The 22849-nt window shown below is 37.6% G+C and overlaps 1 protein-coding gene across 2 annotated transcripts in view; it reads left to right on the forward strand.

The window, feature by feature from the left end:
- tet2 (tet methylcytosine dioxygenase 2) overlaps nucleotides 1-20160 on the forward strand; it is a 31475-nt gene extending 11315 nt beyond the window's left edge. Inside the window, exons 2-10 of one of the 2 annotated variants that reach the window (XM_042716289.1) lie at nucleotides 12981-15821; nucleotides 16073-16163; nucleotides 16239-16332; nucleotides 16537-16745; nucleotides 17035-17185; nucleotides 17280-17369; nucleotides 17564-17701; nucleotides 17908-18262; nucleotides 18431-20160. In XM_042716289.1, coding sequence (XP_042572223.1) covers nucleotides 13025-15821; nucleotides 16073-16163; nucleotides 16239-16332; nucleotides 16537-16745; nucleotides 17035-17185; nucleotides 17280-17369; nucleotides 17564-17701; nucleotides 17908-18262; nucleotides 18431-19812 — 5307 coding nt within the window. In that variant the 5' untranslated portion in view covers nucleotides 12981-13024 and the 3' untranslated portion in view covers nucleotides 19813-20160. Of the gene's footprint in view, nucleotides 1-12980; nucleotides 15822-16072; nucleotides 16164-16238; nucleotides 16333-16536; nucleotides 16746-17034; nucleotides 17186-17279; nucleotides 17370-17563; nucleotides 17702-17907; nucleotides 18263-18424 lie in introns of both variants that reach the window. The other variant, XM_042716288.1, reaches the window with a different exon arrangement.
- Nucleotides 20161-22849: the final 2689 nt, after the last annotated feature.

Genomic DNA, 22849 nt, shown 5'->3' on the forward strand with positions numbered 1-22849 from the left:
AAATAGGAAATCTATGTTCTCTACTACTTAAAGCTTTACAGTTCTTAAATGCACCAAGCAGCAAAGACAGATATAGGGTTGGTAGGGAAACTGTTTTAGTGGTTGAATCAATTCTATCAAACCTGGTAGATGTGAAATTAATACAGTATGTGTAACTTTTATAAAGACAACCAAAGGTATAATCACTCCATGGCAGAATATTTTGATAAATTTCATGCTAAGCATGTATGATTATGAAGCAGAATGGTCAGACTTAGTTTATCTTGTGACATAGTTATCATCTGTATGAATATCTCCATCAATCAGAGCTCACTGTAACTTTAAAGATTAGGCAGAAATTTTATGAGAAAGTCTGTATAGCATCTAGGTGAACCACAAGTAATTCCAGGTTTCTGATTTCCTTCAAATAATAAATAAAATTATTATTATTATTATTATTATTATTATTATTATTATTATTATTATTATTATTATTATTATTATCTAACTAAATGTAATTGTTCGAAAATTGACAGCTGTGGTTGTCGGATATTTACTGTAAAAAATATGGTAACAACATTTTGTGTGTGTTGTTTTTTTTTTTTTTTAATTACTTAATCTGTTGTATCTTTATAACACATTGACAACCATCTTAAAATCACAGGAGAGAAAGCCACATGAAGAATTAAAGTTTATTGCAAGTAGCTTTTCACAATCTTCAAAGGTCCACAGTGTCATACACACAAACAAAAAAAAGAAACAACTATTTTTTAAAAAATAAAATAAAAAAAAATAAATAAAATGTGGGGTGTTATACTGAGAATTTTAAGAATGTCAGTTTATTGTAAATTGTAAGACGACCTGTTTCTTTCTTTTTTCAGTTTAAAACCGAACCTGTAGTATTTTACTGGAAACGTACATAAAAAGTCCCATTAGATCTATTTCACTTTATAGAATTTAATGCTCATTTTCTGCACATGCGTATATGCTTCCACATATTCGGTAGAATCTTTTTATTTTTTTTCTTCATCACTGAGTCAAAGTTTTGTGTCAATGCTGTGAACAGACACAGCTTCTTTTTGATGAAGATAGTTAAGGGTATCGTGGAATTCTTTAGGCATGATATCTTATATAAACTGAAAAAGATGAAGTAGTTACCAAAGTGAATCTCCGTTAGTAATCATTTCATTCTTGACGCCATGAAAAGAACAGGTGAAACAATGAGCTTCATCTGTGATGATGGTTGCTGCAACCTTGTTGCTCAGGCTGTTGCTCAGCCTTTCTTTACAGTCTCCGGCTGATGAAGTCTGATGTCTTAACTCCTGCATTCAGCACAACTGCTCAAATGCTCTTGGCATTCCTTAAGAATGAAAGCAGCTGGACAATTTTACATTTTACTTGATATATTTCTGGTATTGCACTGAGGTTTAAAAAAGATTAAATCCAACTGCATCTAGCTCAAATTCTCCTATCCACAGGTTACACTTATGCTAAGGTTTAGTTTTGTGAGTGTAGGCTGAATGGATGCTATATTTTAACTTACTCCTCAGCAAATGTTCCAACTATTTTTTATAACTTTATTTATTTATTTATTTTTTTACTGTAGACTTTTTCTAAATGAAATTCATTGTGGCTCAGGCAATGATCATCAATAAATCTGCTTCACCAAAATGTTTAGGGAAAACTGTGTCAGGACTTACAGTGGGACATTTTATTATCAAAATCTTTAATCAATGCAGACACGTATGGCAATCTCAACTATCTTATCTTTAACATTAAGAAGCTTTTTTTATTCTTGAGCTTGACTTTGTTTAGCCTTGTTTTGTAACTCTGAGACTATTTTCTTCACAGCAAATGAAAGCACCTGTCCAGATATGATAGTTACAGTTAAAGTGAAGTGATGGCTGTTGCTTCTCAGCTCATGTCATGGTAGTAAATAAAACTCTGTCACATACAGATAAAAGAGAGCTGATCCCACCAGAATCAATGTGGTCAGCACGTTCACTCTTTTGCATTTTCTCTATCTCTGTCCCTCTCTATCTGTGTCAGTCATTCATGCTCAGTTAATGTTTAGAGCAGATGGCCATGCAGCACCAATATAATGATCACCATGGCTACCACCCTCTCTGAAAGAAATTTGCTTTGCCCTGAGCACAGTTCATCAAATTATTCAGTTATTTTGACTGGTGCAGACAAAAAGAAATGGAGGTGGTAGTAGTAGATGGAGACAGAAAGAAGTTAAGAGGAATGTATATTGGAAGTATATCTTGGAAGTTGATTTTGGGGAAGGGAGGTTGTTGTATGACATTGTGCGTAATTACACTGTAGTAATCTATGGCTGTATATACTGTGTGTACTGACAGTGTTTAACCCTGAATAAAGGGTCAGCAAGTTCAGTCTGCTATGTTATAATGTTAGTTATACAACCTATGCTGAGTTAATTATCATCCACTCTTCTTAATCGCCACCACAGGTAAGGAAAGAGGCAGTAAATGATAACCAAACTAAGTACTACAATAGATAGACAGACAGACAGACAGACAGATAGACAGATAGATAGATAGATAGATAGATAGATAGATAGATAGATAGACAGACAGACAGATAGACAGATAGATAGATAGATAGACTTCATTTTTAATAGTGAAGTAACACACCATAGAAACTGAACACATTGTAAGAAATGTTTCCGGCATTATAACATTTTTCTTAATTCTGTCATGTCAACTTGATTGTTACAACCTTTCAGCAAGATGTTCTTTCTAATTAGGCTTAATTTTTTAATAGCTAACACAACATAATCATTGGTTGTATAAATTCAGGTCATGCAAAGGCTGTTTAGAGGGAACCTAAGCACAAAGACTTGATTGCAAACAGCAGAGCCACATCTGCCTTCTATTAGTAACAAAGGACAATGGCAGGTCCAACACAGACCTGACTCTTCAGAGGGGACCTAGCTGTGGGTGAAATTACAAACAGAAGTGTATATCTGCTCAGCTTTTGAAGTAATCTACCTCTATTCAAATCCTCTCCCACAAAGAGGATTTGAAATGTCATTGGGGATCAACAAAGCATGCAGACAAGAAAAAATGAAGCAACTTTAAAAGCATACAACAACTTCTACTATTTTGTCTTCTTTTCTATTCTGTTGTTTTAAGAAGACTAAAATCAGAATGTGATACATTAAGTTAAAATATCACAAAACAAACTCGCAGTGCTCTTCTAAACAGACTCTTAGGCATGTCTCATACTTTACCCCGTACACATGCTGACTCTCTATAAATACCTGTTTTTAAAGCGGTTCTTTCCTCTTTGTTTTCATTCTTGTGCTTATGTCTTCTTGCTTCTTACTGAAAATGATAAAATGTCATGGATGTTGTTGGCACCATTAAAGCTCAGGCTGTGGAGTTCAGAGCCCAAGCTAGAAAAGGTTTGTTAGAAATGTTTCCTGAGTCATAGTGCTGATGTGTTGAATGGAGTGAGAGTGCAGTTTTTTTCCTGACACACACACACGCCCCAATGGCAGCATAACAGTTGAAAAGGACAGTTGAAAAGGAAAGACACACTGGTCCTGATTAAGTGGCTTGTGGTTTCTTTTGTTACTCTTTATAGCTACTTGGAAAATAATTTTTCAAGTCAAGTTGGAAAGGTCAAGGCAAAATTGTCAACAAAAGTTGACTGTGAAAGCTGACATTCTTGTTGAGCTTGTTTCCTTGTCTGTATGTCAAGGGAAAATAAGGTATGGTTAACGCTCAGAGGAGAAGTGCGAGAAGGACACTTTTACAGCCATGCATGCGTGACATTTAAAGCACACTTGCACATGAGCTATAAGATCAAATTACAGTGGAAGGAACCGAAGGACGAAGTTTCACTCAAAAGCACAACTGCAGTCAAACACCCATCAGCAATATGTTTATTAAAGCTGAGATGAACAACATGTTACATGACGTTATCTATTTCAGTACTGGAGAAGCCAAGCAAGTTATGTTTTAAAACCTAAAAAAGAAAAGAAAAAGGGGGTTTGTTCATTAGCTCTTCGTTCATTGATTGTTTATAACTTTGTAACTTCAAAAGAATTACCTCATTCCTGTCCGTTTCCTTAATACTTTGAAAAAATTTTTTTTGTTCTTGATATATATATATATATATATATATATATACAAACCCGATTCCAAAAAAGTTGGGAAACTGTACAAATGGTGAGTAAAAAAGGAATGGAATCATTTACAAATCTCATAAACTTATATTTAATTCACAATAGAATATAGATTACATATCAAATGTTGAAAGTGAGACATTTTGAAATGTCATGCCAAATATTGGCTCATTTTGGATTTCATGAGAGCTACACATTCCAAAAAAGTTGGGACAGGTAGCAATAAGAGGCCGGAAAAGTTAAATGTACATATAAGGAACAGCTGGAGGACCATTTTGCAACTTATTAGGTCAATTGGCAACATGATTGGGAATAAAAAGAGCCTCTCAGCGTGGCAATGTATCTCAAAAGTCAAGATGGGCAGAGGATCACCAATTCCCCCAATGCTGCAGTGAAACATAGGGGAACAATATCAGAAAGGGGTTTCTCAGAGAAAAATTGCAAAGAGTTTGAAGTTATCATCATCTACAGTGCATAATATCATCCAAAGATTCAGAGAATCTGGAACAATCTCTGTGCATTAGGGTCAAGGCCGGAAAACCATACTGGATGTCTGTGATCATCAGGCCCTTAGACGGCACTGCATCACATACAGGAATGCTACTGTAATGGAAATCACAACAAGGGCTGAGGAATACTTCCAGAAAACATTGTCGGTGAACACAATCCACCGTGCCATTCACCATTGCCGGCTAAAACTCTATAGGTCAAAAAAGAAGCCATATCTAAAGATGATCCAGAAGCGCAGGCGTTTTCTCTGGGCCAAGCCTCATTTAAAATGGACTGTGGCAAAGTGGAAAACTGTTCTGTGGTCAGGCTAATCAAAATTTGAAGCTCTTTTTGGAAAACTGGGACGCCATGTCATCCGGACTAAAGAGGACAAGGACAACCCAAATTGTTATCAGCGCTCAGTTCAGAAGCCTGCATCTCTGATGGTATGGGGTTGCATGAGTGGGTGTGTCATGGGCAGCTTACACATCTGGAAAGGCACCATCAATGTTGAAAGGTATATCCAAGTTCTAGAACAACATATGCTCCCATCCAGACATTGTCTCTTTCAGGGAAGACCTTGCATTTTCCAACATGATAATGCCAGACCACATACTGCATCAATTACAACATCATGGTTGAGTAGAAGAAGGATCCGGGTACTGAAATGGCCAGCCTGCAGTCCAGATCTTTCACCCATAGAAAACATTTGGTGCATCATAAAGAGGAAGATGTGACAAAGAAGACCTAAGTCAGTTGAGCAACTAGAAGCCTGTATTAGACAAGAATGGGAAGCATTCCTATTCCTAAACTTGAGCAACTTGACTCCTCAGTCCCCAGACATTTGCAGACTGTTATGAAAAGAAGAGGGGATGCCACACAGTGGTAAACGTGGCCTTGTCCACGCAACACGGCAATACCATGACTGCGGTGCCCTTGAGCAAGGCACCAAACCCCCAACTGCTCCCCGGGTGCTGCAGCATAAATGGCTGCCCACTGCTCCGGGTGTGTGTTCACGGTGTGTGTGTGTGTGTGTTCACTGCTGTGTGTGTGCACTTTGGCTGGGTTAAATGCAGAGCACGAATTCTGAGTATGGGTCACCATACTTGGCTGTATGTCACGTCACTTTCATGTCACGTCACTATATACACTCGTATATAAGTTCAAAAGTTTGGGATCAGTAAGATTTTTAATATATTTTACCCAAGTCATCAAGGCTTTATTTATTTGATCAAAAATACTGAAAAAACTGTTATTTTGTAAAATATTATTGCAATTTAAAATTACAGTTTGTATTTTAATATACTTTAAAATATAATTTATTCCTGTGATGCAAAGCTGAATTTTCACCATCATTACTCCAGTCTTCAGTGTCATGATCCTTCAGAAATCATTCTAATATGCTGATTTATTATCAGTGTTGGAAACAGTTGTGCTGCTTCATGTTTTTTGGAACCTGTGATATTTCTTTCAGGATTCTTTTATGAATAAAAAAAACAAAAACAAAAAAAAAACAGCATTTATTCAAAATGGAAATCTTGTGTTACAATATACACTACCGTTCAAAAGTTTGAAATCAATAAATTATTTTCTTTCTTTTTTGAAAGTAATGAATACTTCAGCAAGGATGTGTTAAATGGATAAAAAGTGGTAGTAAAGACTCATATTGTTAAAAAACATTTTAATTTTAAATAAATGCTTATCTTGTTGACTTTTTATTCATAAAAGAATCCAGAAAAAAGTATCAGTTTCCAAAAAAAAAAAAAAAAAAACCATGAAGCAGCACAACTATTTCCAGCACTGATAATAAATCAGCATATTAGAATGATTTCTGAAGGATCATGTGACACTGAAGACTATATATATATATATATATATATATATATATATATATATATATATATATAGTAAAACACAAATATGGGCTTTGATTTACACAGGTGAGCAATATGACACATTTTGTATATTTGGAATGCCTAAGACCAAAAGAAAAAGAAAAGAAAGAAAAAAATTCGTTTATTTATTTGATTGTCTGTTTCACACTGAGAACTAATGTAAAAGCAAGTTTTAAAAAGTAAACAATGACATTATGTGGACCGCATATATTTTACACTTATTTGACTCTTAACCTTAACTTCAATTTTGTTTAAGCAAAATAAATATAAAAATTATTCACTTGTTTGTCCGTAGTACCATTGTTATAGTGTGAACCATGGAAGACAGAATACAGTATGTCACTTCCCACTGATCTGTTGTATATTTAGACAGCAACCCTGAGGCTAAGGAACTGTTAAATAACTTAACAATAAATACTATTGCTGTAGTAGTGTGCTTTGGTGTATTAGTTTAGAATGCAAAGCACTGATCTGTTGTACACATTTATTTAGTAAAGTGGGAGATCACAATAGTCGAGAGTTTTTGAGAGATCATTTTAAATATACACCAAGAGAAAATAAGGAAACTCAAAAAACAGGACAGACAACAAACTGAATTCAAAACCACTCCCAGTTGTCAAGAGACAAGATAAAGAAGATATTTCAGATAGAGGAATATTTAAATATTTTGTTTTTATCTTATGTAAGACTCACCAAGACACTAAGGCACAGGATTGGCCACAGAAGTTATTACAAAACATATTTAAATAAATCATATTTAAAACAAAAAAGGCATTTATACAGTTTTAATTACATATATGGACACAGCTAATGGAAACCCATTGTCTGAAAGATATATATAGACAGCTTTCAGCTGAGATCTTGTGCTTTGTCATTCCTGCTCAGAGATTTGTGTGTGTGTCTGTGTGTGTGTGTGTGTGTGTGTGTGCTGTTTTTAGTGTGGGTTTATTCTACTGTGTCAAGCTGTTTGGCTTTTTCAGCTATTGGGAAACCCTGAAATGGCTCCGGAATGGATCCTTATTCAAGTTTCATGAAGCACACATGCAGGCTGCAAACCAATCACAATCTCCCCTTTCCAGAAATGATAATAGATGCCATTTTAAAATGTGATCAAACTTTTATTAGGATTATTGGATTGTATCCAGTCAAATATATCACAGGCCAAGTTACAGAATTTTTTTATAATTATTATTATTAACAATGTTTTATAAACAACTTCAGAAATACCAAAGACCTCAATTTTGATTTACTGACTACGTTACAGTATATACGGTGGAGATGAAAATTAGAGAACGTAATTTTGAGGTTACTGCTTAGTCCTGTTTGAAGTTAGGATTTTTGTTGAAATGCCTTGGTTATTTTGTAAAACACTGTCCTGCTAGCATGGTATAGCCACAACTAAAATTCAATCCAATTTTGAATGATGGAGATTATTTTGAGCTTCACTGTACATCAACATAGACACAGTTTTGGAAACATAATGGTAAATATGATCAAAGAAGGCTGGGAAAATTAATCTACATTGTTAATCCTTTAGATCTTTCATTTAAATAAATTCACAAAAATCTAAACTTTCATTGGTTAATAAGAATTTAAAATGGGGGGAAATATCATTATGAAATGAATGTTTTTCTCTAATACACATTAGACACAATTATTGGCACCCCTAAAAATTCTTATGAATAAAATATCTCAGAAGTATATTCCCATTCATATTCACAATTTTGAGCACTCCAGGGTGATTATGAACATGAAATTATCCATCCAAGGCTTCCTGTTTCACAGAAATATAAATGAGGAAAAACAAAGCCAAAATTCCCTTAATCATCCATCACAATGAGAAAAACCAAATAATATATTTCTGATGTGCAGCAAAAGATAAATTAGTTTCACAAATTGGTGAAGTGGCTTTAAGAAAAGAGCTAGAGCAGTGAAAATTCCCATTTCCACCATCAGGGCAATAAAAATGTTATAAATCTGCATGGAAGAGGACGTGTCTCTATTTCGTCCTAATTCACAGTGAGAAGGGGAGTTTGAGTGGCTAAAGACTCTCCAAGGACCACAGCAGGAGAATTGCAGAAAAAAGTTGAGTCTCGGGGTCAGAAAACATTAAAAAGGAATTGTCAAACAGCACCTACATCACCACTTGTTGTTTGGGAGGGTTTCAAGAAAAATTATCTTAGCTCATCCAAAAACAAACTCCAGCATATTCAGTTATCAGACACGACTGGAACTTCAAATGGGACTGGCTTCTATGGTCAGATGAAACTAAAAAAATAGCTTTTAAACAGCAAACACTCAAGATGGGTTTAGTGAACACAGGGATAAAAAGTACCCCATGTTTACAATGAAATATACTGCTGTATTTTTGATGTTGTGGGCCTATATTTCTGCTGGAGGTCCTGGACATTTTGTGTAGACACATGGCATCATGTATTCTATCAAATACCAACAGATAAAAAATCAGTAAGTGACTGACTCTTATAATGGGCCATGTTTAGATCTTCCAACCGTACAATAATCCAAACTCAAACCTCAAAAACAACACAAAAATGGGTCACCAAGCGTCTGCTATGGCCATTCCAGTCCTCTGACCTGAACCCTATAGAAAATGAGTGTGGTGAACTGAAGAGAAGAAGCACCAACATGGAGCTGGGAATCTGAAGGGTCTGATGATTCTGGATGAAGGAATGGTCTCTGATCTCTTGTTAGGTGTTCTCTAACCTCATCAGGCATTATAGGAGCAAATGGAGGTTGAATAAAAGGGTGCCGTTAATTGTGGCCAACATGTATTAGAGAAAAACATTTATTTCATAATAATATTTCCCCCATTTTAAATTCTTATTATCCAATGAAAGGTTTTATATATATATATATATATATATATATATGACTGATAATAGAATATTCCAATGTATGATTTTCCATTCTAGTTCTATAAAAATTTAAATACAAACATTTTATAAAAAAACAAACAAACAAAAAAAAAACAGTCTAACCTATGTGATTATAAGGGTGGCTCTGTCACAATGAGGTATAGATTGCCATTGACCTTTCTTACAAAAAATAATAAAACATATAACAAAATGTGTATTATTATTCATTTGTTGTGCCCTTATCGCTCCACATACCAATGGTGCCAGGTTTCCAACCCCTGCTTAAACAGATCCCACTTCTGCTTAAAAAGACTCAGAATCAGAATGAGCTTTATAGCCAGGTATGTTTACACATACGAGGAATTTGTTTTCATGACAGAAGCTTCCGCAGTGCATCAGAATGACGGCAAAAGGACAAAAAAACAGATAAAAAAAAATAGAACAAGTAAATAAGTCTTAACAATATACAAATTGACAATTGTATGTACAGGTTTATTACAATAAACAGTTTTGTATGTATAGGTATATTATGTGCAAATTTAAAGTGTAGACTATGTATGTTAGATAAATAAGTGTATGAGTGTATAAATAGTGTTGTGTTTTTCACAGTTATTGTCAAGTGTTCAAGAGATGGATTGCCTGGGGAAAGGAACTGTTCCTATGTCTAACCGTTCTGGTGCTCTCAGCTCTGTAGCGTCGACCAGATGGAAACAGTTCAAAGAGGGAGTGTGCTGGATGTGAGGGGCCCAGAGTGATTTTGCTAGCCCTTTTGCTCACTCTGGATGTGTACAGTTTTTGGAGAGAAGGGAGGGTTGTACCAGTGATTCGCTCAGCAGTCTGGACTACCCTCTTTAGTCTTCTGAGGTCAGATTTGGTAGCTGAGCTGAACCAGACAGTTACTGAAGTGCAGAGGACGGATTCAATGATGGCGGAGTAGAACTGTTTCAGCAGCTCCCGTGGCTGGTTGAACTTCCTCAGCTGGCGAAGGAAGTACAACCTCTGCTGAGCCTTTTTCACAATGGACTCAATATGATTGTCCCACTTTAGGTCCTGAGAGATAGTGGTGCCCAGGAACCTGAATGACTCCACTGCAGTCACAGTGCTGTTCATGATGGTGAGTGAGGGGAGTGCAGGGGGGTTTCTCCTGAAGTCCACAATCATCTCCACAGTTTTGAGCGTGTTAAGCTCCAGGTTGTAAAGACTGCACCAGACAGCCAGCTTTTTAACCTCCTGTCTGTAAGCAGACTCGTCACTGTCCTGAATGAGGCCGATGAGTGTGGTGTCATCTGCAAACTTCGTGGGCTTGACAGAGGGGTCTTTAGATGTGCAGTCGATGGTGTACATGGAGAAGAGCAGTGGGGAGAGAACGCAGCCCTGAGGAGCTCTAGTGCTGATTATACGGGTGCTGGATGTGAGTTTTCCCAGCCTCACTAGTTGCTGCCTGTCTGTCAGGAAGCTGTTGATCCACTGAAAGACAGAGGTGGGCACGGAGAGCTGAGTTAGTTTGGGCAAGAGGAGGTTTGGGATGATAGTGTTGAAAGCCGAGCTGAAATCCACAAACAGGATCCTCACATAAGTCCCTGGCCTGTCTAGATGTTGCAGAACATAATGCAGTCCCATGTTTTTCAAATTTCTTCATGACCAGACATTAGAGCCACAGGCCTGTAGTCATTTAGTCCTGTAATTTTGGATTTTTTGGGATGGGGATGATGGTGGAGAGTTTGAAGCATGAAGGGACTTTGCACAGCTCCAGTGATCTGTTGAAGATCTGTGTGAAGATGAGGGCCAGCTGGTCAGCACCGGATATCAGACAGGCTGGTGTAATACCATCTGGGCCTGGTGCTTTTTTCCTTTTCTGCTTCCGGAAGACCTGGCTCACCTCGTCTTCGCTGATCTCTGGGGAGAGGGGGGTTGCAGGAGATTGAGGTTCAGATTGTCTGCCAGTTGTTGATTCTACACAGTGCTGGGGGAAGGTGTCTTGTAGTTGGTGATCTCCTTCAGACCTTTCCACACTGATGCTGAGTCGCTGGAGGTGAACTGAGTCCTTAGTTTTTCAGAATAATCCCTCTTTGCCACTCTGATCTCCTTTCCCATTGTGTAATTGGCCTGTTTTTACAAAATACTGTCCCCCTTCCTGTAAGCATCTTCTTTGGCCTGATGGAGCTGTCTGAGTTTTGCAGTGAACCATGGTTTGTCGTTGTTGTAAGTTAGATGAGTCCTGGTGGGAATGCACATGTCTTCACAGAAACTGATATAAGATGTTACAGTCTCTGTGAGCTCGTCCAGATCGGTGGCAGCAGATTCAAAAACACTCCAATCAGTGAGGTCAAAACAAGCTTTTAAATCCTGCACTGCTTCATTAGTCCATCTTTTTACATTCCTTAATACAGGTTTAACTGATTTCAGTTTCTGCCTGTAGGTCGGTATAAGGTGAACCAAACAGTGATCAGAGAGCCCCAAAGCCGTCCATGGGACAGGGTGGTTTGCATTGTTTATTGTTGTTTTATGGTGATCCAATATATTACTGTCTCTGGTGGGGCATGTGATGTGCTGTCTGTATTTTGGCAGTTCACGGGAGAGATTTGCTTTATTAAAGTCCCCTAGAATGATTAAAGCAGTGTTGTTGTTCTGTCTACGCTGATCAGCGAGTTTCGGTAAAGCTGAGCTAACGTGCGCTTGAGGAGGAATGTAAACACTAACGAGAATGAACGAGCAAAAGTCCCGCGGCGAATAGAACGGCTTGCAGTTAATGAAGAGCGCTTCTAGATCAGGGCAGCATATCTTCTTTAAAACTGTTAAATCTGTACACCCCCTTTACTCCAATTTAAAGGTCCAGTAGATCAGTAGTTAAGTTTTTTTAACCATCCTTTTCTCCTACCATTCTGGACTCAAACCAACGGAAGACATTCCATAAAGAATCTGTTACATATTAGATATCTTACATGCCTGTTCTTTCTATACGGCTCTGTATATTTGGTTGCAAGCAATAAATCTACAATTTTCTATTTTCTAAGATATTTTGTCATTTCTAGTGTAATTATTCGTAGAATGTATAGTAAATCTTAGCATTAAGCCAAATCCACTTAATGATGAACGTAACATAACATAACATAGAAAAATGGACATAGGTACAGAGCAAGTTGGTTGGTACCATTCTGTCTTGTTAAAATATTTCATGACAGTTAGGGCAGTGTCTATGTCTGCGAGCCAGGACTTTTTTTTTTTTGAATATCTCTTAACAAAAAGAATAAAAGAAGCCATTAGTATCTGCACTGCACAACCCTTAGTCTGTTAACTTTGACTGTACAGAAAAATGCAAAGAATGCAAAGTATGACATTTTCTTCTTTTTTTTTTTTTTAGCTACTCTGGTGATCATGTCTGCTTTGAAGCAGGGGCTAATATTTCACAGCAAAGTCTGACTTGAAGAGGGAAACAAATGTGGAATTTTGCATCTTTTCTTTTGAATTTTCTTAAATGTTTTGACAGTCCAGATCATTAGCCAGCAGCCCACACTACCCCAGAACATTATGCTAACAAAAATTATGTGTTTTTACTATTGCTTATATTCCATGTCTTCCATGTAGGACGCAGAGAGGGCAGCCTTGTGAATGGACCCTGAGCAGACCAGATGGAAACAGAAAAGGCCAGCCATGAGACGGAAAAAAGTCTGATACTTTCACACATCAGTGCCGCTCAGCAGACAGACCCTCTTCTCGCCAAGCGCCAGAATGGAGATCCGTCTCAGCAGTTCAATGGGGACACTAATTGGAGCAATTTCAAGCCCAACACAGTAGTTTACCCAATGAAGAGTCAACAGGAGAATTGTTCTGGGCCTGCTAATATGCAGAGGATATTGGATCGAAGCATGCATGAGATGAATGGACAGATGAAACGTGCTCTTAGTGAACAGACATTTTTAGATTTTCACCAGCCTAAAAAACTCTGCACTGATTCAGAGGTGAATGGAAATGATGATCTGAGGCTTTGCGATAATAGAGAGGCAGGAATGGAGAACTGTTTAGAGGGATTTCCTAAGCATAATAAGCCAGGGGATTTTGAGATAAAACATAGTAAAAGAAACTGCAACTTTCCCAATGGGGATTTATTCTTACTGTCAAGGAACAAGCAAGTTCCAATGCCCAATGGTGCTACAACAAGCCCACCCTCAGTAAAGGGTACAACTGGTGACCTCTTAGAAAAAACTTTGTCTCAGTATTACCCAGAGCATGTGTCCATCGCACCTCAATCCAACTCATCTCAAGCAGATCAGGTCACCAGCAACATGCCGGAGCAGGAAACTCCTCCACCTTCATTAACCTCAGGTTTTCCTATTTCACCCCAAACATCTGCCACCGAGCCACTTGCCAAGGCACCCCCAGAAGTACAAGGCAGCAATGGCTACAATCCAGAATTCACAGTGAATGAATACTCTAGTTTTGTAGCCAAGCAAAAGAAGTCTACTTATCCTCTCTCTGACCTGCCAGAAATGGGAACACAATTGCTGAGTCAGGAAGCTTCAGAGTCCAATGTGGCATCACAGACAGGCATCAATGGTTGTGCTCAGATTCAAGAAGATAGAAAAGGCCTTCCGAATTACTCTGATTGTTTAAGCAAGTCCAACCAAGATTTTAGTCGTGAATCTCATATATTGCCCCCAGTGAAGGCAGAAGCACCATCACAAAACACTCAGACAGGTCAGCAGAACTTACAGATTAAGGTGCTACAGAAACAACCAACCGATGAAAGCCTCCATGACAATAGAGACTTTCCCTTGCCACAGCAACAGATTGTTGAGCCACATATAGTAGACAGCAGGTTGACCTCCCAGGCTTGTACATCAGCTTTTCACAATCAACACAGTGAGCAGAAAAATAAGCCTAAACCAGATCAGGAAAAGACAACGTCAGAGAATACAGATCACTCATCCCAGATGAAATGGATAAATTTAAACTCAGCTTCAGCACCTCAGCCATGTACTGACCACCCCCAGATGTGGGATTTTTTCCTCCCACAGACCCACATGCAACAGCATACAGTCACACAGAGCCAAAGTCATTGTATAAATTCCATGACCTCAAACAACTTTCGGTCTCAAAATTTCAGTAATCCTAGTTGTCCCTCATATGAAAATAAGGCACAAGATAGTCACAAAAACTCCCTACCTCCTACCCAGTTCCCCCACACTTCTTTCCCTGAATGTCAACAGAACAATTCTGGTATGCATGATCGTAGTAACATGCAATTTAACAAACACACATCCCAGCAATTGTGCAAAAATGATCAAGACCAGATACAATCCCAGAGCTTCCTTTTTCAGCCACCACCTGCTGAGCCTCATCAGCAAGACAACAGCACACTTCCCCATCAGCTCCCACAGGATAGACAGAATATGCAAGCAGCTCCACAATCACAAGATGTTTCCCACAGCCAGGTAGATGCACCACTCTTGAAAAGGCTTAAAACAGAGGGTTGCCTTCATTCAGAATCCCAGAAGTTATCTCTAGGTACAGAAACACCAGCAAAAGCACTGTCTAGTCCAACTACAAGAGAAAACTCAACATTTCCTGGCTTGTCTAAGTCAAATGTACAATTCTTGACAAAAGAAGCTGAAGCTCTAACAGAAAGAAAACTCCAGCAGAACATGCAGTACTCTCAGAACACCAGTAAACAACATCCAAACTACCAGCAACCTCTCCAACACAGGGTACATAATCATTTGGAATTTCTTAATTCTCCGATTTCTCAATCACAACTGTCACAAGTTTCTAATAGTCTTCAGATAGCTGCTCAAACATTTACCAAAGCTGAATTCCAAGAACCCTTTGGCCAAATCCAGAGAGAGTCTCTCCCAAGCCAATGTGCTCAAGGAGATTTGCAGAGGCATGCAGCCTTGCGAATGCACCTTCTACAGAGGCAAGAGCGGCAAGGCCCCAACAGCATCAGGCTAAGTATGCCAGCCATAAAAAGTGAAAACTGCTCAGGTTTAGAAACCTCAGCTCAACATCCACCCATAGAAGTACAACAGCAAGACCAAGACAAAACCAAAGTCATGCCAGTGATAGTAAAGCAGGAGCATCCTTCTTCACCCTGTGAACAAAGCCAGCAGAGGAGTATTCTAGCTGCCATGGAGCAGCAGTTAAAACAGTATCAGCTCTCACCTGTGTTTGAAAGAAAGTCTTTGGTCAACAAGTCACCCAATAAGGTGAAGGTAGAGATGGCTGGGGCTGTGACTGTGCTCTCAACCAGTGCTGAGGGGAATGTCAAGGAACGGTGTAAACTACAAAACTTCACTCCACCTAGAAAGATTGAACCTGGGTTACAAACCTTTTTGGAATCACCCATGAAGCTGCTTAATACACCAATAAAAAACTTGCTAGATACACCTTTGAAGACACAGTATGACATTTCATCATGTCATTGTGTTGGTAAGAGGTTTTACACAGCTACTTTTAGTCTAGTTTTTACATGGATGGATGACAGACTGTATACATTAGAACCATAAGATCTACATTAGATCTTCAGCAATACTTAATGTTAATAGTTTAATGTTGTATCTTAGTGATAGTTTGTTGTTATTATTATTGATGACATTAAATCACATATTAGTTAAACTAAGTTTTGTTTATTACATCTACTAAAAATACACAATATATTTTTCTTATTTTTTAATCCACAGATCAAATCAGTGAAAGGGATGAAGGCCCATATTATACTCACTTGGGATCAGCACCAACTGTTGCAGGCATCCGCAAAATTATGGAGGAAAGGTATGATATTATGAACTCTAATGATATTATGAACTAATATACCATATATTATATTACTACCTTTCCCTTTGACAGATCCGGACTGACTGGAAGTGCCATTAGGATTGAAAAGGTTGTGTATACAGGAAAGGAAGGGAAGAGTGGGCAGGGCTGTCCCATTGCTAAATGGGTAAAGACAATTTATTTTCATCCTGTGATTTCTGTGTGTGCACATGCATTGCCTCTCTTTGTCTGTTAAATATTAAAGCATGCTTGTTTTTTTTTTTTAAATCAACGGTGCCCCTTATGGAAAACACAATTACTTAACAGATGTCTCAAACTGATTTCTGTGTATTTTCTAAATATATGCGCACATGTGCACTATGTTGTGTAGGTAATACGGAGGGCAAATGTAGATGAGAAACTCCTGGTCTTGGTACGAGAGCGGGCTGGTCACTCATGTGAGACATCCTGTATAGTAGTGGTCATCCTAATTTGGGAAGGCATACCAATCAACCTGGCTGACCGTCTCTACTCAGAACTCAGTGACACTCTAACAAAACATGGTGCCCTAACAAACCGCAGATGTGCACTAAATGAGGAGTAAGGACAAATGTTTATTACTGCTTTCTCACAAAGACACTGAACACTCAGTAACTAAAACTCATTATCAGTTCACAGTTTATCCAAACTGATAATCTTAGGCCTTTTTTATTGCTACATATGTATCTAACCACTTTCTTCTTAACATAATATTAATGTATAGTTATGTTCCTGATTACGATATATATAATAGTTTCAACAAAATATAAAATCCTAGACATTCTAAGGTATATTTACAATATGTTAATCTTCAAATGTCATATTCTATAATTTCTGTTATTGTCTTTAGGAGAACATGTGCATGCCAGGGTTTTGAAGCTGATGCCTGTGGAGCTTCTTTCTCCTTTGGTTGCTCATGGAGTATGTACTATAATGGCTGCAAATTTGCTAGGAGTAAAATCCCTCGAAAGTTCAAACTACTTGGGGATGATCCCAAGGAGGTGAGATGCCCACACACAAACACACAACTGAATTATATATGAATTAAGGGCATATAAAATGAAAGATAACAGGAGTATTTTTATTCCCTTACAGGAAGAGAAACTGGAACAAAATCTCCAGGGTCTTGCAACTTTAATTGCCCCAACATATAAAAAAATGGCGCCTGATGCATACGCCAATCAGGTATATATATCTCTGCTTCAGGTCTTATACCACTATCAAGAATATGTAGGATTTTTACGTTTCCTGAGAAAGTGGAATAATAAGCTGCAGTGATGTTGTAATATTTGAAAGTCATAGCTGATGTTCATGTATTGTGGAACATCTAAAAAAAAAAGTTAAAATTTTACATTTCTATATCTACCTATATTTAACAGGTAGAGCATGAACACAGAGCTCCCGATTGCCGTCTGGGTCTAAAAGAAGGACGGCCATTTTCTGGAGTTACAGCCTGTCTAGACTTCTGTGCCCATGCCCACAGAGACCTTCACAACATGCAGGGGGGCAGTACTGTGGTAAGAATTAAATGCTTATGTTAGAAGGCCATAATAAGACTTATAAAAAGAATTCATTAAAACAATCAGTTGTTTGTTTAACGAACCAATACAAATCATTTACACTTTGCTATATACCTTACAGGTAAAAAACTAAAGGTGGCTAAGACAAAGCAGAGTGCACAATATTAAAAATTCCAAACCACCCTCTCTACCCCTTGTTGTAGGTCTGCACACTAACACGCGAGGACAATCGTGAGATTGGAAAAATTCCTGAGGATGAGCAGCTACATGTGCTTCCCTTATACAAGGCCTCATCCACTGATGAGTTTGGCAGTGCTGAGGCTCAGCTGGAGAAGACCAAGACTGGTGCTATTCAGGTGCTCAGTGCCTTTCGTAGACAGGTGCGTATGCTACCAGAGCCTGCCAAGTCTTGCCGGCAGAAGAAGCTGGATGCCAAGAGAGCTGCAGCTAACAAACCAAACAACCCCAACACACCTAACTCCAAAATGGACAACACCCAGCAAGCAAGGCAGAAACAGGCCGCTTCTGAGAACCCAGGCCAGAACACAACTGTAACAGGTACAGAAGCAAAGCTTCAAAAACAATTATTCAGTTATATATAAAGTTTATTTAGGGAAGATAAATTTAATTATATAACCAAGTAATGGCACAGATTCCAAGTGTTTATCAATATTACAATCAAAAGTTTACATTTTGGTCTAATCAAATTATTTCTTCCAGGCCCAGGTAATGTAAGAACAAATCTTGACTCTGGGCATCTCCCACATACTCATGCTGCCCATCAGCCTCAGGCTCAGCCTCAACCTCAGCATCAGCAGCAAGCACAACCTAATCCTAACCCCTCTTACACTGTCCCACCATTCCCTAGATTCTCCAATGCATCAGGAACCTTCTTTAACAGCTCTAAATCAGCAACCCCACATCCTCAAACCCCATCTTCTTCTGGTCCTTATCCCTCTCCTTTACATGCACCCAACTCTTACATTAATGTATCTAATGCACCCACCCCATATCCCAGGTCTCTTACACCCAGCCCTCTCTACACTGGTTACCAATGCAATGGAGGACTCCCCATGGACAACTACCACCCTTACTATTCTTCCAATCTAAAGCATCCAGATATGTATCATCTCCAGAGAAATTCACTGTACTCTGAGCAGCAGTACAATGCACCTCAACATTACGGGATAAACTACCCACCACACTATGGAGAGCCTAGCTTGCCAGTCAATGGTTATGGCACCTGTAACATGAAACCTGGCATGCATTCCATGGAACGTTACCCAGGTTATGGTCCTAATATGCCACCTGATGCTTTCTCCAGGCCTCCCTCAGCCCATCTACATTTGGACTATGCAGCTATCGACAAAAGCAACCAGTTTGAAGCTTACCCCAAACCTCATATGTCACAGAATCCTCAGATGTTTCCCCAAAATTTAAATAGCTTAAGTATGCAAAATAATAAAGATTTAGAGGTAAACATTCATGGAGCAAATGGTATCTCTCAGGTGTTTCCTCCTTTGGGTACTGAATGCTTCAACCCAATCCAGCCTCAAGGTTTGAGGCTTTCCAGTGAAAATCCCCTTAACCCCATAGTCAAACAGGAACCCCCTACCCAGACTTCAGAACAAAAAGAAAAGGATGTGTGGTCTGACAGTGAGCACAACTTCCTTGACCCTGAAATTGGAGGAGTAGCAGTGGCACCTAGTCATGGGTCAATCATTATTGAGTGTGCTAAGCGGGAGCTCCATGCGACTACACCACTCAAGAAGCCTGACCGCAACCATCCCACCCGTATCTCTTTAGTGTTTTACCAGCACAAGAACCTGAATGAGGCAAAACATGGACTGGCTCTGTGGGAAGCAAAGATGGCAGAGAAGGCCCGAGAGAAAGAGGAAGATGCTGAGAAGCATGGTACTGAAAATACATCCAGCAAGAGCAGTGGAAAGAAGGTGAAAAGAGAACATTCTGAACCTTCAGAGCCTCCGTATAAGCAGTTCCTTCTCATGCTTAATGAGCGGTCAACATCCTGCACTACCAATACATATGTAAGCACATCTCCCTATGCCTTCACCAAGGTGACTGGGCCTTACAATCAATTCCTGTGAAAACCTCCATAGGTCCAGAGCATTCACAAACACAAGAGTAAGAGTGGCATCAGACAAATTAAATGGTGCTACAGTATAGGGTTGCAGACCTCTGTGCCACTGGCCAAATAACCCATAATGCTTGCTCAGTTTGTGTGACGTTATTAACAGTAGATAGATTCAGTATCCTACTATATGGAAAGGCAGATCATCAGTGGGTTTTTCATGCTCTTAAGAAGTCAAGCTTTACTGTTTAATCAATTGGAAAATATTTATTTATTATTTAATTACTCTATGATAACACACTGTTCTTCATCCATGGTGCTTAGAGTCCAACAAAACATGGACATGGACATATTACTGGGGAAAAAAAATGTTTTTACTGAAAAAAAAAAAAAAAAAAAAAAAAAAAAAAAAAAAAAACGGAAAAAAAATACTTTTGTTTGGTGACTTTTGTGGCTAATCACATTTTTATGGTGCTAGGAAGTGTTTTGAATGCAAATGTGTTTTCAAATGCCTTTCTTTAACAACATACAACAAAACACCTTGTATAAAATTAGTGTTTTAGAAGCACTTTTTTAATAATAGTGAGGGTATTACTTTATGCCCTCCAATTTGAAAGACAATTCATTACACTGCAGTCATTTTAGTTTCACAATGTGGAAAACAATAATGATGAACTCCATGGTGGATAGTCAAACATCATGTATCAGCCTTTTAAAGAATTTCTCTGGTGCTTACACAATTTCAGAAATCCTTTATACTTACTGTACAGTGAGCCACTGAGGGTCAATTTTGTAAGAATAATGTTCTGATTCACTAAAACTGTGACATTTCAGAACACTGATTACTGATACTTGAGTCAAGAAAGACAATGGTCAATATTAGGTCATTAAAGCATGTATCAAGGAACACATAACAGGGTTACCTTTGCATCAATGTCACTGTTTTAAAGGCAGCTGGCTTGGCTTGCTGTGGCGGTTATTACATAATGCAACTTTAGCTGTATAAAAAAGTTGAGATTTGTACAGTAAATTATTATTAATATTATTTCGAATGTATGCTTAGTTTATAGTTTAGTAAAGATGAGAACTATTACTTTGGGTTTGAACTGATCTTATTTTCAAATGGTGCTACTTGACCTGCTATACATATAATGTGAGAATTTCTAAGGGTGTTGAAAAGGCTTATGAATGACGTAGAAACTTACCATATACCTCAGAACTAGTTTGGCAATAGAATTATAATACCAAGGTGTTTCTGTTCTTTTATTTCCAAACACTTTGTAGCAAATATAACACAGACCTTAAGGCCATCATTGATGCTAAGTTCATTTCTTACTTTCTTCACACTATTAGAAAGTATTACTTGTCTTGAACTTCAAGTTTCAATGGAATTGCAAAATCAGGGATATCAGCTCATTTCTGTGCATAAATATCACTTGTGTTTATGTTGTCTTATCTAAATCAGGTTTGAGCCTTTGCATTTTAAATCGATCTAAATTTCTTGTATATACTACAAACATATCTAATTTTGTTACGAAACTAAAATAATCTGAATTTGTGTACTGTTGAAGCACAATGCTGATAAACTTTTCAAGAAGTAATTTTAAAATATTTTAACATGCACTGGTTTAAAGGGAAAGTGTCTCAATAAAGTAATGCTGTTTCTCTTTACAGAAAGGTAAGACCAAGTCAGTTAAACTATTGTGTGCACATTAGTTGCAAATGTACAGCTTGAGGCTAAATGTATTTACAACCACTAAACATGGTAATGCCTCTCACACAACCCTGTCCACTGAATCAAATTAGAAAAGTGATGAATAATTGGTAATGAAATATATACAACTCAATCCACTCTGACAAACAATTAAAGCACTTCATTTTCTTCTCCAGAAATAATACAAAAAATGTATGTAAATTCAAAATAGGTAGATTATTGTAAACTAAATAGATTGTGCCACATTGTAAATACCACATGCTTGTGTTGCAGAAGTCTTAAGTCCATATTTATGTACAAAGTTTAACGTTAAAAGTACCATCACTCCACACATATAATATTCATAGATTTTGCCCCTAAAATCTTTGTCTTGTTGAGAATCAGGTCAGCTAAGGTTTTTTTTGTTTTAATACAACAGCAAAGTTTACCTTTTTTTTTTATTAGAAATCAATTCGATGTACTGACTAGACATGAAAGACGCTTCCAATTTTGTATTTTAAATTAGTTGTTAAATTTCCGTGTACAGAACCTAGCTTTAGTAGCAGGTTGTGTATGAAGCAAAAGTGGCGGTTAAAATTTAGTGAGTGACAAGAATAGCCATACTTGAAGATGCTTCGGAGAGTTTCTGAGTGGAGTCAACTTTACTTGAATGACTTTCTGACTTCAACTAACGAACTGGGGTGCACAACTTTTACATTAAGCTTGCTGTTTATGTACACCTGTTGGTATTTTGCCATTAGACACTAAAGGTTTAAATGTGCTATTTTCTGCCTTTTTGTATTGCTTCCCCTTTTCCCTTCAAATTTGTAATGCTTAAAACATTGAATTAAGAATGGCTTTGAATACTGTAAGTATTGTAATGTACTGAAGAACAGAATGCAGTTTATTTGAAAGCTGTTTGTTATGATTTGTTACCATTCCTAATATTGCTGAAATGTTTTTTTTTAATAAAAATCATATTTATTTCAGGAATTTAATGTAAATTGTGCAACTTTATATTTATAATTTCGACACCTTTAATGATTAAATAAACCAAACAAATAATATGGTTTTATTTATAATTTGCAAACGGTACAATTACAGTGCTTTCAAAAGTATTTGACCCTTGGAATCTGTGATGTTTTATTTCTTTACAACACTTTGATTTTACAATTCTTGTTTGCATTTCATTATTTTAGATTACTAACAAAGACTAACACAATGAAGTCCAAGGGTGTGAATAATTTTTAAAATAACTGAAAATAAAATTTAAATTAGAATACATTTAAAACACAATTCTTCTTTCAGTGCATTAATAAAGTAATTAAGCTTTTTTTATGAAAGTTACAATTCAAACACT

The sequence above is a fragment of the Cyprinus carpio genome, chromosome B1, assembly GCF_018340385.1.
Source record: "Cyprinus carpio isolate SPL01 chromosome B1, ASM1834038v1, whole genome shotgun sequence".
Classification (NCBI taxonomy): Eukaryota; Metazoa; Chordata; class Actinopteri; order Cypriniformes; family Cyprinidae; genus Cyprinus; species Cyprinus carpio.